This window comes from Episyrphus balteatus, chromosome 4 (genome assembly GCF_945859705.1).
Source record: "Episyrphus balteatus chromosome 4, idEpiBalt1.1, whole genome shotgun sequence".
Classification (NCBI taxonomy): domain Eukaryota; kingdom Metazoa; phylum Arthropoda; class Insecta; order Diptera; family Syrphidae; genus Episyrphus; species Episyrphus balteatus.
Window position 1 is genome coordinate 15582987 of NC_079137.1, and position 18114 is coordinate 15601100.

At 29.5% G+C, this 18114-nt stretch overlaps 1 protein-coding gene across 1 annotated transcript; it reads left to right on the forward strand.

The window, feature by feature from the left end:
* The first annotated feature begins 4969 nt into the window (after positions 1–4969).
* LOC129917679 (beta-1,4-glucuronyltransferase 1-like) lies at positions 4970–16398 on the forward strand. Its single transcript, XM_055997724.1, has 4 exons — positions 4970–5616; positions 15267–15698; positions 15765–16074; positions 16127–16398. The coding sequence occupies exons 1-4, from the start codon at positions 5252–5254 to the stop codon at positions 16322–16324; spliced, it is 1305 nt and encodes a 434-aa protein (XP_055853699.1). The 5' UTR covers positions 4970–5251; the 3' UTR covers positions 16325–16398.
* Positions 16399–18114: the final 1716 nt, after the last annotated feature.

The following is an 18114-nucleotide window of genomic DNA, read 5'->3' on the forward strand; positions in this document are numbered from 1 at the left end:
AAGAGACAGTAAAATCTGTAATTGGTCCAAAAAAAGCCAATGATACCAAACCTTTTGTTAAAGTGCTGAAAACAAAAACAATTTTTAAAATTTGTGAAAAGTTTTGTTCACATTCTTAGACGAGCATTTCAATATAGTGAGAAGTTATAACGTTAGCGTATGTCCAACATGCGGTTATCTCTTTAAAGTCGTTTAAGTTGATAAAAAATTTCTGTGAATTAAGAATTAATCAATATTTACTACAAAAACCGTATACGTATTTTATAGTTTGCTGATACTCAATAAAAGCTGTCTAAATATATCAACACTTGAATAAATGCAGACACAGTTTATACCTGCTTAGTTCTTAACTTTATTATTATTGCTTACTTTTTCTATTACAATGTTAATGCTTGGTGCATTTTTTCTTTGCATTTAATATATAGATAAGAAAACTACTATTGTAGTTTCTCAAAAGATTGATATTGAAGGCGACAGATGTTTTCAAATAATTTTTGAGAAAAATTGAACTTGTGCAAATACAGTGCAGTCTTCTTCGTATTTACTGACATAATATTACTTATAATGCGGAAGAAAGGGACTGCATTTCGTCACTCAGTATTTGAGTAAAGCGTTTGTATTACCTACTCGTCAAAAGTTAGGTTACTCATTTATCTATTCAAATTAACGTGACAAATTTGTTCTTAATACATACAATTTTAGCTACGTATATGTATGCCTGTAAGACCCTTAAGTCCTTTTAATGCAACTGCTAGAAAAAGCACGGCTAAAATAAAATATTCACAGCATACGTTCAAGTAACACCATTACCATTGCGATATGTATAACCTACTCAACCTGTAAATTATTACTGAACAGTTAGACATTCTACTTGAAATTAAATATAGGTAATAACAATTAATAAAAGGAAATATCTTGACCGTGTTATTGATAGAACAATATTTACTATTGTAACTGACCAGTTGAAAATTAAATAAAAAAAAAATTTGCAATTCTTTGAAAAAAATCTTTATCTTTTCACTTTCTAATTCGAACAACTACAAAATTCTTATCTCATTGCGCCATGCACTTCATATTGTGTAAAGGAAACTTAAATTGATTGTTACCACGGTCAGAACTAAACTCAATTGTCAATTTTCTGACTATTTGCTATCCATCTCTTAAAGAAAAACTCTAATAATTCATTTCTGTTTTTTTTTTTTTATCACATCATTTCCGGTATATCGAAAAATGAAGGGAAAAAAAAGAGATTTTCGTTAGTTAATTTGCAAATAAAGTTCAATTCTGTAATGCTCAAATGGAGTGGGGGATTGAAGTTTATGTATACCTATCTTGCTATAAATAAGTTTGTCGGATTAGTATTAAAAAATGTTTATATTGGGTTTTGGGTTACACCCCACAGGAAAAGTCGAAATTTTTGAACGACCAAAATTAACGGAACTCTTGTCTTATGACCACATAGAAAATGATCATGTTATTAAAGGTACCTGCCGTATAACCGTTATACTTTTTCATACACGATTTTATCGATTTCAGCAAATAAAAATGTAAGAAAATGTTAAGTTATTATTAATTTTAAAATTAACCATTTATTTATAACCATTTAATATATTTTTATATTTTATCAGTTTTTTTCAAAACGAGTTCACGAGTTTTCTTGAAATTTTTTTTTTATGTGTACGGATGATTAAATCTTAAGAACCACATATATCATTGCACTGCATTTTGAAAAATGTTTGAAAAATTTGATATACAAAATATTAAAAAAAATTCCTTCAACGATTTAAAAAAATACAAAAATTATTTGTTATACAAAAAGTCTTATGCAACACTTCGTTTGGAGTTCAAAATGATTTTAAAAGGTTTAATTCGTAATTTAAAAAAAAAGAGTGTGTGTACACGCGACTTAAGTTATACTTCTCACTCAGTATATTATATGAATTTCATTTGATATTTTTATTATTTTTGTTTTATATTATATTATTAAAATATTTTCTCTTGAAAACGTTTGGGACGACAGTTAGTACATTTGAAAAAGTAGCCTACTTTGAATTAAGTATACAATTTTGCAGACATTTTTCTAAAATGGCTTAAGTCGACATAAGAACACAAATGGTTCACTCGACCACAAGTTGAAAATAGCTAATGTTGAGCTAAGCGATGAATATATTTGAATTCAAATTGTCATAAAACCTTATGTCACGACTTAAGCTAATTTTTTTTTTAATTAAACGGTCTATACTTTGCTTAGAGAAATGAGACCCAGAATAAAACAAAGCTGAACAAAAAATCTTTATAATTGGAAGTTAAGAATCTTCATACCAATTTCCGGGGCTAAATTGTTGAGAAAAAAAAATTTAATTTTATCTACGATTGATGGTCTTTATATCAATACAAGTTTAGTTTAAGTCTATGTTGTTTTCTTTTCCTTTTATTTTTGCAACTTGCCAAATGCAACTTGCCACATTCAACTTGCCACATGCAACTTGCTATATGAAACTTGCCACATGCAACTTACCACACGCAACTTGCCACATGCAACTTGACACATGCAACTTGCCACATGCAACTTGCCACATGCAACTTCCCACATGCAACTTGCCACATGCAACTTCCCACATAAATTTTTCCACATGCAACTTGCGACATGAAACATGCAACTTGCCACGTGTTGTGTGATTTTTTTACCGTACTGCGGCGTTCTGCATTTTTTAATACTAAAGTACTACCAATACCAACTCTAAAAGTGAAACGACAGCCCTGCTGCCCAATTGTCTCGGAGATGGCGATCACCTCATAATCCCTTTGACATTCTTGTCAAAAAACAAATTTTCATACCCACCGTCCCATAAGAAGTATAACTTCAAAAACAAACCTAAAAAAAATGTATATTATGTACAGTGAAAGCTCTCTAGACGGACAATCCCTTTGAGCGGACAATTTCTCACGACCGTGGATCTTAAATTGAAATTTCATACATTTTATGTTCATTTTATTGACACTCCGTTACACGGACGCGGACAGCCATATCAGCCGCAATTTGGTAAAATGTATTATCTTAGGCGGACAAAAAACTTTTGCACCGCAAGTTTGCAAGTTTAGGATTCGTAAAAAAAATCGAACTCGAGATAACAATTTTACATGACATTACGATGATGGAGAATGCCAAAAAAGTGGGTCCGGCAATTCTGTCTGTCTGCCCGTCTGTCTGTCTGTCTGTCTGTGTGTACCTCGAGCTACCACCTAAACTAATGGAGCGATTTCCTTCAAACTTGGAAGTTAACAGTTTTGGGTGACTCCCTAGAGGACAAATTGAAATTTTTTTTTAGGACCAAAACTAACGGTACCTTTCATATAACGGAAATAGAAAAGTTAATTTTTTTCAAAAACGGCTCTAACGATTTTGACTAAAAGTTTTGTGTGTAGTGTAAGTGTAACACATAAAAGCTTCCTTTGGAAATAAAAAAAATATTTTTTGAACCGTTATTAACGGTACCTGCCATAGAATGGTTTTTTTGATTTATGAATTTCTCGTAAACGACAAAATATATTTCGACCAAAATTTTTGTAAAAAACTTTTAAACTATCGTTATTTAAAAAAATTTAAAATTTTTCAAAAAACACATTTTTGAATTTTTAAAAAATATTTTGAAATTTTTTTTTGAAAAATCAATTTTTTGGAAACGGGTTGGTAAAAAATTTTGAAATTCCGTTTTTATGTGTAAATTATTTATTTCTTCAAAATGGCATACCAACTTTTTTTTTGAAAAATGTTAGACAATTTTTATATATAAAAAATTATTTTTTTAAAAAACGGCTCTAACGGTTTTCGAAAAATTTTTTCTAAAAATTCCTTTTTATACAATAAATAAAATGTCATACTTAGTTTTTTGTAAAAGATCATTTAAAACGGTATTTCATTATTTATAAAAAAAGATTTTATTTTTTTTTTTTTCACTTATGAAATTCCGTGAAAATATCATATACCTTATTTTGTTCAATGAAAAGCTTTAACATTAGAGTAACTTTTACCATAAGAGCAAGTACGTGCGACCCCAGTCGTGCTTAGCTTTCGAAAATACAATTGAATGTTGTCCAATTCAAAATCTAACTTGGTGCTTAGGATTATTTGGCGGGAAGGGGTCGATACGTCTGCAGCTGTGGTCTGTAGTTTATTCGGACAACTCCCTTAGCCGGATAAAAGTGCTGCGACCGTCGCTGTCCGCCTAAGGAGTTTTCACTGTAGAAACAAAAAAAATAAAATTCGTTCTTTCAAAGAACGTTATTATATTTCTTCTATAAAGATTGGTTTTTAGAAAACAAAAATTAACTATCGTTATGGCAATTAATAAATACGTAAAATTTTAATAAAATTTCCAAATAAAAAAAAAACTTTCTATGGGCACGTTCAGGAAATATTAGGGACTAGATATTTAGGCTACGTTATTTTCTGAACGAAAATAAAGGTAAATTGACTAAATTTGTTTTGATGTCAAATATCGAAACTTACCTAAGATTTTTACAGATCGCATGGGGCAGACACCAAATTTCACTATTCTTTAATAAATAAATAATATAAATTATAACCGATAAAGCACTTTTTACTCGTTTTTCAAACAAATACATTTAATTTTGCTAACGTAATTCATTAATTAAAAACAATCATCTGTCATGTTGACAAAAAAAACTTTCCTAAATTTTTAGGAAAAATTTTCTTGCCTAACTTTCCAGTCAGCTTTCCAATAAAATTACCTAAATTGGAAGAATTTTTTTTGACAGTTTACCAATCAGAGAGCGAGAAATTACCTAAATATTTAGGCCCTAACGTTTCTGAACCTGCCCTATGAAAAAAAATTTCATTCAGTTCAGAAAATTACAGATATTTTTTTTTTATCAAATTCATAATGCATAATTTGGCATTTAGTAATTAAAAATAAATTTTTTCGCCATCTATCGCAGCGTCATCAAACTTACAAGCAACACTGTATTGCAAAACCATAGAAGAAAAACTGATATCTCATTTTTATTGTGTGCGCGGTGTTATTGGTTGGTGCCGGTGTGCTCGCCCCCCAAGATCCGTGGTATAAATGTTTACATTTTTTGAGGTCTCGTGCTGGATGATTGTTCACATCAAGCTTCGCAGGGCTTTTTCTGTGGTAACGATTATCAGTATGTACGAAAACACGAGCTGTGCAGTGTGTGACACCTTTGTAATTATTGCACTCCGATCATCACCATCTATCCATAAACAATGCGAAAAAGTAGTAATAATTTAAAAAGTATTTTAGCGATAATATTGTTCCTCTCATTGTTTGGTGTTTTAGTATTAAATTCGGGAAATAACAGCGAACAAAATAATAATAATAATAATTATGTGATCGATGTGACAGAGGATGTATATTTTAATGAAATGTCAAACAAATCTAAGAAACTTAAATTAATTTTAAGATGCATTGATAGGCCATTTAAATTGGAAAAAATTCAAGATGGATCTTTTTGGATTCTCAAGAATTATATTCGAGCTGATCATGCTGAATTGAATTGTGCCGAAAGTATTACCTATACAACACATGGTGATTTAACGTTTTTGGATAATTTAAAAACGTTGATGCCAAGGTTAGTAGTTCCACTAAAGTGTTTGAAATATTAAATTTGTTGTAAGCTCAGAAAAACATAAAAAATGAAAGAAACATGTTTTCAAGTGATTTAATCAAATTTAAAATGTTTTAGTTATCAAATTATTGATCACCTCTTGTCATCGGTTATTTTATACGATTCCTGAAAGGTTTCACAAATCTAAACCAACTTTGAAAATTAATTTTTCCTTAATTTAGCCGCAATTAATGAAGTTCTTGAAGTTTGCACTTTCTTGATAAACAAATTAGTTTGAGTGCTTTAAAAGTTATAACTGATAACATAATAGATTATAATCGTTTTTTAAATAGACACATTATGTTGTATAAGAGCCCCTGCACACTACAAACTTTCTATCGGCCGATAGTTTAGTAGGGTTGGGCTTCTAGTGTGCGCACAGGCAGCCGACTAAACAGTAAATAATTAGTTAAATATATTAGTTTGAAGGCAATTGTGTAGCAAAACAAACTTTTTTTTTCGATCAAACAAACTTTTTGATCGGCCGATACTTAATCGTTGTAGTGTGCGCACTTTCATACATTTTCATACTGATTAAGAGACCGACTAAACTGTCGGCCGATAGAAAGTTCGTAGTGTGCGGGGGCTCTAAGGAATATTTTCTTTTCAGTCTTAAATATTATGTGCATGTTGGATGTCGGAACTTATTTAAAATGATAAACAATAAAAAAAAATCGTAATCAGTTTTTTGTTACCTCTTGAAATCGTCAAACAACATTATCTTTTCTATTTTATTTTTCCAAAATAAATACGAAAGAGAAATTAATTCTCACTAGCAATTTTGAAGTGATTTTGTTTAATCTGAGAAAGAAAACAAAAATTTGAAATTAGAAAAATAATGTATACAAAAATTCACGGTTGTCTAAAAATACATGTTTTTGCTATTTTTTCAATTAAACAGGAAAGTAGTCATTAGTGTTGCCGTTTGTTTATTTTTTTTTTTTTATTATAAAAAAAAAAGTAAAAAAATGTTTATTTTTTGTGTCTTTTTTGTAGTTGCGTCTGATTGACCTAGAAATACAAAGTATGACTTTTAAAATGTGATTCAGTCAAAATATGTAGATATTTACAATCCAGAACCCTTTTCGATTCTTTAAACGTAAAGGAAATCCGTGCATGAGATATCCGCTAGTTTTGTTTTTGGTTGAGTTGTTTTTACTAATGATGTGTATAATAATACCCTATCCTGTCGGCCTCGAGTATAGTATAGTTACTATAGTGTTATTTTCGTATTTCATTGGGTACCAAAAATTTTTTGAAAAAAAAAAATGTATTTGAAATTTGGAAAAAATATAATTTATGCGTCGTTTCTTGTAGGCTGAAGACATTTAGTTCAAAAACCAGTTCAATATATTGCCAAAGGAAGCCAATAGAACAAACATTTTGAATGATTAGAAGCTTAGGTAGGCAAAATTATCACAACCAAAAAAGATATAAAACCTACATCCATATGACCAGGAAATGCAAAATGAACTATAAACAGTACTCTTGAAGTGTTAACTGTGTGTACAATGTACATATTACTTACATACTTTATTTAAATTCTGAATGCTGTTATAAACATGCAAAGGTTTTAATATCATCAAAGATTTTTGACAAAAATGTTTGAATCCAACCATTGAATAATTATATATAGAAGTGACACCGGAAAAAACGTCCGCTATGTTTGAGGGGTGGAGCCACAATCGTTTGAGGGGTGGCGCCACAATCGTTTTAGGATTGTGTATTCGATGGCCGAAAAATCCCTGAAAAGGACTTTTGGTTACTAAGTAACCACATTTACAATATTATTTATATTTGGTGTATTTGTATTAGTTTTGTTTTGTGCTAGTAGTGTGTTTGTTTATTTTTGTTTCTGTAATATTGAAATTGAATTTATTTTAAATTTTTGTATTATTTTGAATTGAATATTTATTTTTGAATGTTTGATTCTTATGTATGTTTGGAAGGATTTTGTTTTTTGTTTTTATTAACGAAAAGAAGAAGATTTTCTTCAGTTATAGAAGTGTTTATTTAATTTTGATTAGGGTGCTTTTTGTAATAATATCTAGGCCAAAGTTGTAGTTCACATTGTTTGAATGTTTTCCACATGCACTGTGGCATATACTTACTATTTTCTTAAACCGCATAATGCAAGAGTAGGTAGGGATCAAGTTCATACAATATGGCCATATTTCACATTATTTTAAAGTATTTTAATACAATACGAAACAACCTCGTTTATTTGCTTAAACTGATTTATGTTTGCGAACAAGGACTCTGGATATACGGCTTTGTTCAAATTTGCAACTGCAAATAAAAATTAAAAGTTTTTATAAAATATTAAATTTTGAAAAAAAAATCTTTTCGTACCATTTTTGTATACTTTTCTTTATTTTTAATTAAAACATTTTTGTTATCTAAAATTTAAACGATATTTATAAATAAAATGTTAAAATAAACTCAAAAGGTAAAAGGGCATATTTTGATCGCAAATGCAAGAAAATGTGGTTTTGGGATAGTTCCAATGATTTTTCTATTTCACCATTTGAAATAAAATACATATTTGGTTCTAAGATTCTAAAACTAGAAGAATGTAGCTTTTACATGCTTTTTATTTTGTCATGATATAGTCAAGCTATGCATTCGTACAAAAAAAAAGTTGAGATAACAATCAGACATGGGATTACTATAGCCCTGTTCCACTGGAGGTGGTAGTCTGCTAATAGTAGATTTTTTGTTTAATCTAGTACTATCATCTACCTACTCATGCTCTTCTTCCCGAGTGGATACGATTTGTATTGAATTCGTTGAAAGTGCGTTCCATTGAAAATCGCTAGTTAACTATTAGTAGTACTTTGCCACCTCCCAAAGGAACAGCTAAATGGATCTACCGAGTAACATCAAACTTGGTATGTAGCATTTTTTTGCAGAATCTCCATAGGGGTTTTTAGAACTAATTTTTTTTATCAAAAATAACGATACCTAACATAAACCAATTTAGGAAATGTTTAATTTTCTCGAAAACGGTACCAGTGATTTTGTTTAAAAAAATTATATAATAGTTTTTGGGCAATCATGGACATTTCTTAAAATTATTATTAACCTACCGTAGAACCGTGCCAAACTACCAATTTAATTTCAACGAATTTTTTATACAAAAGCATTTATATAGTTTAGATATAAAACAGAAAGAAAATTTGGGAAAATAATAGTTTTTGGATTAGTAATTTCTACAAAATTGCATACCAATTTTATTTTTGAGTTTTTTTTTTTTAATTTATAAGGTTCCAACGATTTTGAAATTTTTTTTTTCTAAAAATCTATCTTAGTAGAAAAAATCAAATCGAATTGGTACTTGTTTTGGAGCTATCACGAATTTTCCTTTGTTCCTTAAACTTTTTGGGCTAGTGTATAAAAACAACTCAGGTTAAAAGCTAATGCTCGGTTAAATTTTATGGTTATGAAACTCAAGTATTAAATTTAGCCGAGCTTTAGCCTTTAATCTGAGTATTAAATTGTTTATATTGGTTGAGAGAAATATGTATAATTCAGTTAAATATTTAAGTGAACCTTTAATTTGATTAAACTGGTCTGCAAAATTTAACTATTTTTTTCTCCTTCAAATAACTTTTTGATATTATGAAAGATTAGATTTTCTTAAATCTAAATCTGGTTTCAGAAAAATTCTATCAGGTAGGTACCATTTTTGTAAAAATGATTTTTGAAAAATGTGGGTAGTTTCTAAAAAATCATCCTTTTAGATTCATTTGAACTTGTATAAAATTAAAACTACTTGTCGCATTGAGCTCAAATTTGAAGTACTTATTCCTCATAATATGGCAGGACAAAAATTAAAGAATTACGATTTTTCAAAAAAGTAGTCACAAAAAAGTTTCTTTATAAGGGTGAAAATATTTTTTTTTCGGAAATGTGAATACAATATTCGAATTCCTCGGAATATTCTACATTAATTTCATGCTTGATTCTCTATAAAATATTGTGACCGAAAAAAGTTCTAGCGACATGAAAAAGCATAAACCAAATTGGCACCCGTGTGCCTATCACGTCAAAAAAAAAGAGGTGTGCCTACAGAGGGATATGTAAAGAAAACCATAATAAAATACATTAAACAAAATTTTTACGTGTTTTGTAATTTTATATACTATTTTTCTAATTATAAATATCTTATTCACTAAACCGCCTTGTAATGCTTTTTTTTCTCCTAGAAACAAAAGTATACTTGTCTTATAGTATTTGATGTGATGAGTTAGAATCCGAAGTCAAAAAAAATTCTATCACGTCAGGATTCTGAGATATTCGCATTAAAGTATTTTGAAAATCTCAAAAAAAACTACTATATCTTAAAAATCAGTTGTATAGATCTCGCCAAACTAACTAATTTAAGGTGTGCGTCTAATCATGTGAACCGAAAAAAGCTGCCCTTTTTCTTACATCAAGGACAAGAAGGACTAAAAAGTACCGTTAACTTCCACTCACCCACTAATTCTTTTTGTTTTTCTATTAAGAACTAAATAACCATTCTAATAAATACAATTTTTTTGGTTATTCTTGCACACACACAAAAAAAAATGAAATTTATGTAAACGAAAATTGGTGCGTCTAACCAAGTGAACCGCACTGTACATATAAGCGTGGTCGAATGTTCGGTATTCGACCGAATCATTATTTGCAGCATCTCTAGTTGGTGCCGTTAAAAAATTTCAAATTTCCCTCCTTGGAATCAAAAATAAACAAAAAGTTTGAGCCAAAACGACTTATTGGTTTGAGCTCTTACCTCATTTAAATTATTACATTGAGTTTTTCTTAACGTTTTTCTTTTTTTCTTTAAGGGCCATTAGCTGAAACGAACCTTAAATAATTCATGTTGAACATAAATTTTAAGGCTCTATTTTGACTTCGGCGTAAACTGTCACATAAGGATTTATGTTGTAATTAAATGCTTAAGTTTCGATTCAGCAAAAAAAGACTCTAATTGTTACGCATTTCATAATATTCCAAAACAAAATATAATATAAAAAAAATAGCAATCTCTGTGGGGATACGAACTCAGAAAGCAAAATTAAACAGCAATCACCTTGTCACCTACGCTAATAGGACTATTGAAACAAGGGTAACTTTCATGCCCTATAAGCTATAACGTGCCTAGGATATACAACAATAATATTTAATTTTGTTCAAATTCTCGTCGTTAATACAAAATTTCTTGTTTTTAGTTTCGAGTTACTATGGATACATTTATAATGTCAACTAACTTTTCAATATTTTTGTTTGATATTTGTGTAATTTTGTATGTATGAGTAAAATTTCCTTATTTTATTTTTTCATTTATAGGATGTCGATGTGTCGATACGATTTATTTTTGTTTGATATTTGTTTTATGTTTTATGTGTGAGTAAAATTTCCTTATTTTTTTTTCTACTATAGGATGTCGACGTGTTGATACAATTTATTTTTATTTGATATTTGTTTTGTTACGTTTGTATTTGTGAAATTTCCTTTTTTAAAAACAAATTTTTGGAAAAATAATTTTCTAAGACAAGCCCCATTCTCTCTGGGGATTTTTTAGTACATCTGATTGCCGAAAAAAATAAAATTCTGTAGCGCTAGAAACTATCGGTGTCACTTCTATATATAATTATTCAATGATCCAACATAGAGTGAAACTGAACTATCTTAATTTTTCTTACGTTTGAGTATGTTTTTTTAATGGGATTAAGGAAGGGACCTGATAAATGTAAACGAGGCACAAGGAGAGAAACTCGACATCAACCCAGAAGATTCCATGATCAAGAAATACAGCTTCAAGAAAAATGCAAGAAGTAGTGTGGAAGATGCAATGTAGGCCAAGCTACAAATTAAATTTTCAAAAGCATACAGGTAAAATATTGAAAAAAAAAAACAATACAGTATAAAAAAATTGTTAGCCACATGAAATTTGGCAAATAGATTTCACTTGCAATAGGGATTAAAAGAGTCTAAAAAAATCATTGGGTGGATTCGTGTTTTTTTTTTCGCGGAAGAGATGGAGAACAAACAAATGTTTGAGCATTTTTTTTTATTGGTGAAAAACATAGTTTCGTCTACGTCTAAATAGTGTTTAATAAAAATCGATTTCAAAACCATTGCAATAAAACAAAAATGATATCCTTATTACAATAATTGGAAAAAAAATTGGAAAAAAAAGTAATCTTATTCGATATTAAATGCCTCATAGACATTGATGCTTCCAACAAAACCACTTTGCTTTATGTTAAAAAAAAACAGCCACAAGAAAAAAAGTTCTGACCTGGGGTTGCGACTATGATTTTCATATAGATTTGGGTCGCTGAATCCAGATTCGAAGTCAATTTTCCCCTATCACCAGGTTTCCGAGATATCCTCAAAAAAATGTCAAAACCAAAAAAACAAAAGTTCTTATCTGGGGGTGTGAATATGTTAGTCGTATGTTTTTTGGGTCGCTAAAACCGATTCCAAAGTCTTTTTCGCTTCAGGTTTTTAAAATATTTTCAAAAAATGTCAAAACCAAAAAAAAAACATTTTTTGAGGTCTGACGTGATAGGGCAAAACGGACCTTGGATTCTGGTTCAGCGACCCAAAAACTATATGAAAATCATAGTCGCAACCCCAGGTCAGAACTTTTTTTTTGTGTGGCTGTGAAATTCATATTGCTTTTTCAAATGAAAAATGAATTTTTCCTATGCCAGCTCATGGCACTACTTCTCTCAACCAATCTTTTGCTAGCAGACACATTTATGACCTAAAAATAATCCACTTTTTTTTAAAGAAAACAAGCAGAATTGGAAGTTTGTATCGCAATATTTCTTATGTGAGCAATTTACGCGTCTGAAGAAAAAAAAAATGTAATTAAATTTAAATCAATAAAATAAAAATTTAATTCATTTGAATAAAATAAAAAAAATTGATTATATTTTGAAAGTGTGACTTGCTGTCATATCAAAATCAAGAAGTTTCAACTATCGAGTGTTATAGTATCTACGCGTATATTCCAGGAACAATTAACTTAACAGGCGATCAACTGATAATGCTTTTTTTTTTGGGAAACGAATTGATTTTATGATGAAACAAAAAGATAATACAGTCATTTACTTATCAATTTTGCCACTTTGTTAAGCCACAAGGAAATTAAGCTTTTTTTTAATTTCGTGTCAATGATTTTTAAATCTAATCTTTTATTAGATATAAATTTTATAATATTACAAATTATAAATATCGTTTAATAACCCACATTGAATTTTTCATCAAATTTTTTGCTCTTTTGCTTCTTTATGCCTAAAGCCTTTATTGTTTCAACATAAAATGCAAATAAGGTTCTTATGCCTTTAAGTTCTGAGCACTCTAGTTTTCTGTTAATCCAAGTTTCATTTCAAACTAGATTCAGATACACATATTTAGCTTTTTATTACGTATACGCCCGAGTGTCTTATATGTTTTTGCTCTTTTACTCGTAATATCGTAGATATTAAAATATTTTGGTTTTAATTTGTAATATTGAGGCGTTAGAAGGTGATAAGATATTTTTCTATGTTTATGTTTTGAATATTTTTTTTAGGCGAATTTTGAATTTATTTTGAATTTTGCAAGATTTTGTTTACTTGTAGTTTTTACACATAGGTAGGCTATTGATTATGTAGTTTAGAAAGGAACTAAGACGTTCACGGGTTTTTATTGCAGGAATCGTTCAATGGGTTATAAAAGAAGATAAAACCGCGGAGTGCTATTAAATGAGAGGGTGGAAGCTGAAGATAGGGGTGCAAAAGCCCCCTTCTTGGTTTTTTCAATATACCTCGTAAGCGAAGCAAAATTTTGATATATTTCACATAAAACTTTTTGTAGAGAATTAAATTTCCTATTGGAATAATGTTTTTTAAAAATTGAAAAAAAATATTTTCATACCAAAATAGTCGAAACAATCATAAAAAAAATATCAAAAAAATCGATTTTTTGAGTTTTTTTGCTTTTTTAGTTGTACATTTTTTTTGGGTTGAGATAGACATAAACATTGCTCCAAAGAAAAAAATAAGATTAAATTTCCTTCAAAATGCTGTGTTCACTAAATTTTTTCATTGAAAATTAACCGAAGTATGGCCATTTTAATCTATCTTTTTTTAGCATTTTTAGTTTTACTCAAGTAAAACAAAAACATTTGAGGGGAAAGTACGATAACTTAAGTTTTGATTGATACTTTTTTCAAAAGCTAGAATTATAAAGTTAATATTAATTTTAAAATGAAGTTATTTTAATCAATTGTTTTTGAAATACCCGATTTCAAAGTCAAAACTTGTGAAAAAAAAGTTTAAAAAACACATTGAGTACAACTTTCACAAAGACTGTGGACTTCAATACGAAATTGATCGACAAAGTAAACTGCCTTAATTGATTTCTTATCAAATCATGAAAATCATAATGTTCCTATGCCTTCTACTTTCTGAGAAAATTGAAAAATAGACAAAATACTTTCTTTATCGGAATCACTCGTTTATTTAAAAAACAATTGATTATAATAACTTCATTTTAGAATTAATATGAAGTTTATAATTCTAGCTTTTGAAAAAAGTATCAATCAAAACTGTAAGTGTTGCCGTTGTTTTTTAATAATTTTTTTTTATTTTAAGTATTTTTTTTAGACAATCGCCCCTCCCGCCAAAACGGGGGGTCATTGACCCCTCCTCCTATAGTAAACAATGATTGTATTTAACCCCTCTACAAAATCTCATTATCAGTTCTTGCTGCTTAAGTTATCGTACTTTCCCCTCAAATGTTTCTGTTTTACTTGAGTAAAACTAAAAATGCTAAAAAAAGATAGATTAAAATGGCCATACTTCGGTTAATTTTCAATGAAAAAATTTAGCGAATACAGAATTTTGAAGAAAATTTAATCTTCTTTTTTTCTTTGGAGCAATGTTTATGTCTATCTCAACCCAAAAAAATGTACAACTAAAAAAGCAAAAAAAACTCAAAAAATCGAGTTTTTTGATATTTTTTTTATGATTGTTTCGACTATTTTGGTATGAAAATATTTTTTTTCAATTTAAAAAAAACATTATTCCAATAGGAAATTTAATTCTCTACAAAAAGTTTTATGTGAAATATATCAAAATTTTGCTTCGCTTACGAGGTATATTGGAAAAACCAAGAAGGGGGCTTTCAGTTTCCACCCTCTCATTTAATAGCACTCCGCGGTTTTATCTTCTTTTATAACCCATTGAACGGTTCCTGCAATAAAAACCCATGAACGTCTTAATTCCTTATTACCCTGTTTTTTTTTCGACATAATCAATAGCCTAACACTCGAAATTATAAAGTAAACACAATACGAAATTGTTTGTTTGCTTCAAAAATAAGAACGTGTTTAATTGTTTTTTATCAGCAAATACAAATTATTAACGGAAATACAATAAGAAACAATTAAGTTTTTTTCACTTCAGATTCTTTGATATAGTAAGCTTAAAACAAACTAAGCTATTAATGAATTGATTCTGTACGTGATATCTATCTTTGTTTGACTTATTAAAAGTTATTTAGTTAAATATTTGAAAATAAAAAATAGAAATCAGCATTTTTAATAAAAATGATTTTTTTTTTCCTTGCAGATGGAGTGCCCCAGTGAGTTTCGCACTTTACGCACCAGGAACCGATTTCAATAAAACACTCGAATCTATACAATATGTTCGGAATTGCTTGAAAGAAAGTGACCTCATACAATACTATGTGACATTTCATATATATTTCCCCAAAGAACACATGCCAAAAATTGTCCCTTTGACTGAAACAGATGCTTTAAACTGGCCATACGATTGTAATTTGCCACCACCCTATGAGAATATAAACCGAACTACCATGTACAAACAAAGTCATAATCTTTCCTATCCAATCAATGTGGGTAGAAATATCGCCCGCAAAGCTTCTCTAACACACTTTATATTGGCAAGTGATATTGAGCTTTATCCAAACCCTGGATTTGTAGATTCATTTCTGGAAATGGTTGTGAGGAATTCAAGCGTACTATCTGGTGACAAACCAAGGTATTATCTTGATCTATGTATTAAAAAGATTGAATATAAAGTTTTCTTATTTATTTTTTTGAATAGGGTTTTTCCCTTAGCAACTTTTGAAATTGATAAGAGAGCAATAATGCCTGAAACCAAGACGCAGCTTCAAGAGTTATTACGCAATAAAACCGCTATTCCATTTCATAAGAAAGTTTGCAGTACGTGTCATAATATTCCAAATATGACTGATTGGATGTCAGCCAGTGAAACAGATCAGTTGAATGTTTTCATAGTCGGACAAAGAAGATCAAAGCAAGTTATTTGGGAGCCATTTTACGTGAGCGATAATTACGAGCCGTTCTTTGACGAACGAGTCACATGGGAAGGCCAAAAGAATAAAAGGATACAGGTAAGATTTTTCTATTTCAATAGAGGATTTTTCTATATTATTTACTTTTTAGGGATATGCAATGTGTTTACTGGACTATGAGTATCATGTGCTAAATAATGCTTTTCTAATACATAGCCCGGGCATTAAAGTATTCAAACGGGATTTGGTTCGAGAAAAGCATGTTGCTGTAATGAATGCTCTAATAAGAAAAGAAATTATACCTCAATACAAAATATTGTATGGAAATCGTAAGGGTTGTAATCCATAAATAGCTTTTTGTTAATGATTAAAAAAAGGTGAATGTGATAGATTTTGTTTATGTTTCTCAATAAAATGTGTATTTATTTATTTTTTGTTTAATTATTTATATTTTTGTGAGACTTGTTATTATTTTAAAATTTCCAGGTAAAATTGAGCCATAATTTCCAAATAAAATTGTTCTTGTATTTTATATGGGAAACCGACGAAATTATGAATACCAGAGCTATTAGCAACAAAGCTATGCGCGTCAAAGTTACGAAAAACCGAAGTTATGAAAGACCGAAGTAATGAAAAATTAGAGTTACCATAGCTATGGTTTTTAATAATTTTATTCCAAATTAAGTCAATTTTTTAGAAAATTGCCCCTTTTTTTCTTGTCTTAACTCAGCCTACTGTAGGCTTGAAAAAAATTGTATGGGACGGGAGTGTCTATTCCCTCCCGTTTAGCGGGGAGGGGCAATTTTCTAAAAAAATGACTTAATTTGGAAAAAAAATTATTAAAAATCAACAACAACGACCTGTGTCTTTTGAATATTTTTTTTATTTATTTCCAACCGTATGAGCCCCTGGGAGCTTACAAATTCGAACTTGTTGAAAATTACGACTATCCTAAGCGTACACGCTCTAGCTCTCTCTTAATGATTGCCAACTCATTCAAACCACATTTCTTAGCTTTGGTGTTCATAGCTCTGGTTTTTAATAACTTCGGTTTTTAATATAATTTAGTTTTTCATAACTTAGGTCTTTCATAACTTTGACGCGCATAACTCAGATTTCTATTTCATGTTATATGCACTTAAACTAAATTTCATTATTTTCGTTAAGAATGGCCATGCGAAGGCAACCGGGGCTTCAGCCCTGGGTCTCCGCAAAACAGGGGGCCCCCACAATTCTATCAACAAAATTCTAATTCATACAAGTAAACACCAAACAAAAAAAAAATCTAAACTAAATCGCCTGCATCATTCGTTGAACTATAAATAATAAACAGAGCTACACCACCGTGACGGTCCGAAATAGTTAAACCGAATTTTATACAAAAAAAATTAAACACCATGAAAAATGAATCATTGCATCTTGGAGAGATTTAATGCTTAAGACAAGATGTTGCAACTCGCAAGATCTGAGAGTTATTCTTTAATAAATTGTAGCAAGTTACATGATACTGGTTTGATGAGTTGCCCTTGCCACTTTATTGCTAAGCTATGGTACTATGGAGGTTCTTCAGAGGCTTGATGACAGCGTACTAGGCTAAAAAATAATTACAAAACACAAAATCTAACTAGCCATGCCATCGAAACGGTGTACCACCTCGACGGCGAACACTCAACTTTAAATACATAATATAAAAAAAAATAATAAAAATCAGTAAGAAGTACGATCCAAATGTTCTGTAGGTCAATTCTAAATTCTAATTGGATTACATTTGAATAAATTTAGTATCAAAATTGCTTTACCAAATACACGAACCTCAATTTGATATTTTTCGAAATAAAAGCTACCTCTAAAGTCTAAAGTATTCAACGAAATAAGATTTTACAAAAACATACATTTTTTAAAGCATACTCTCAAGCTGAAATTATTTGAAATTAATTCGAAATTTAGTTTTTTTTATATTGAAATCAAGATATCTAATTTCGAATTCATATTTTACACACACAGACATCCTTTGTACGATTAGTTTGTTTCCAATCCAATCAACTAAAATTTCAATACATAAATACTTTAGGTATTAAAGAAAAAGAAGAAGAAATTAGAAATTAAAACAACATTTTAAAAATTGTTTTCTTAATTTTG

Coding starts and splice junctions, on each gene's coding strand:
- LOC129917679 (XM_055997724.1), top strand. CDS start 5,252: ATGCGAAAAAGTAGTAATAATTTAAAAAGTATTTTAGCGATAATATTG. Junction 5,617..15,266: donor TTAAAAACGTTGATGCCAAG/GTTAGTAGTTCC, acceptor TTTTCCTTGCAG/ATGGAGTGCCCCAGTGAGTT. Junction 16,075..16,126: donor AAAAGAATAAAAGGATACAG/GTAAGATTTTTC, acceptor TTTACTTTTTAG/GGATATGCAATGTGTTTACT.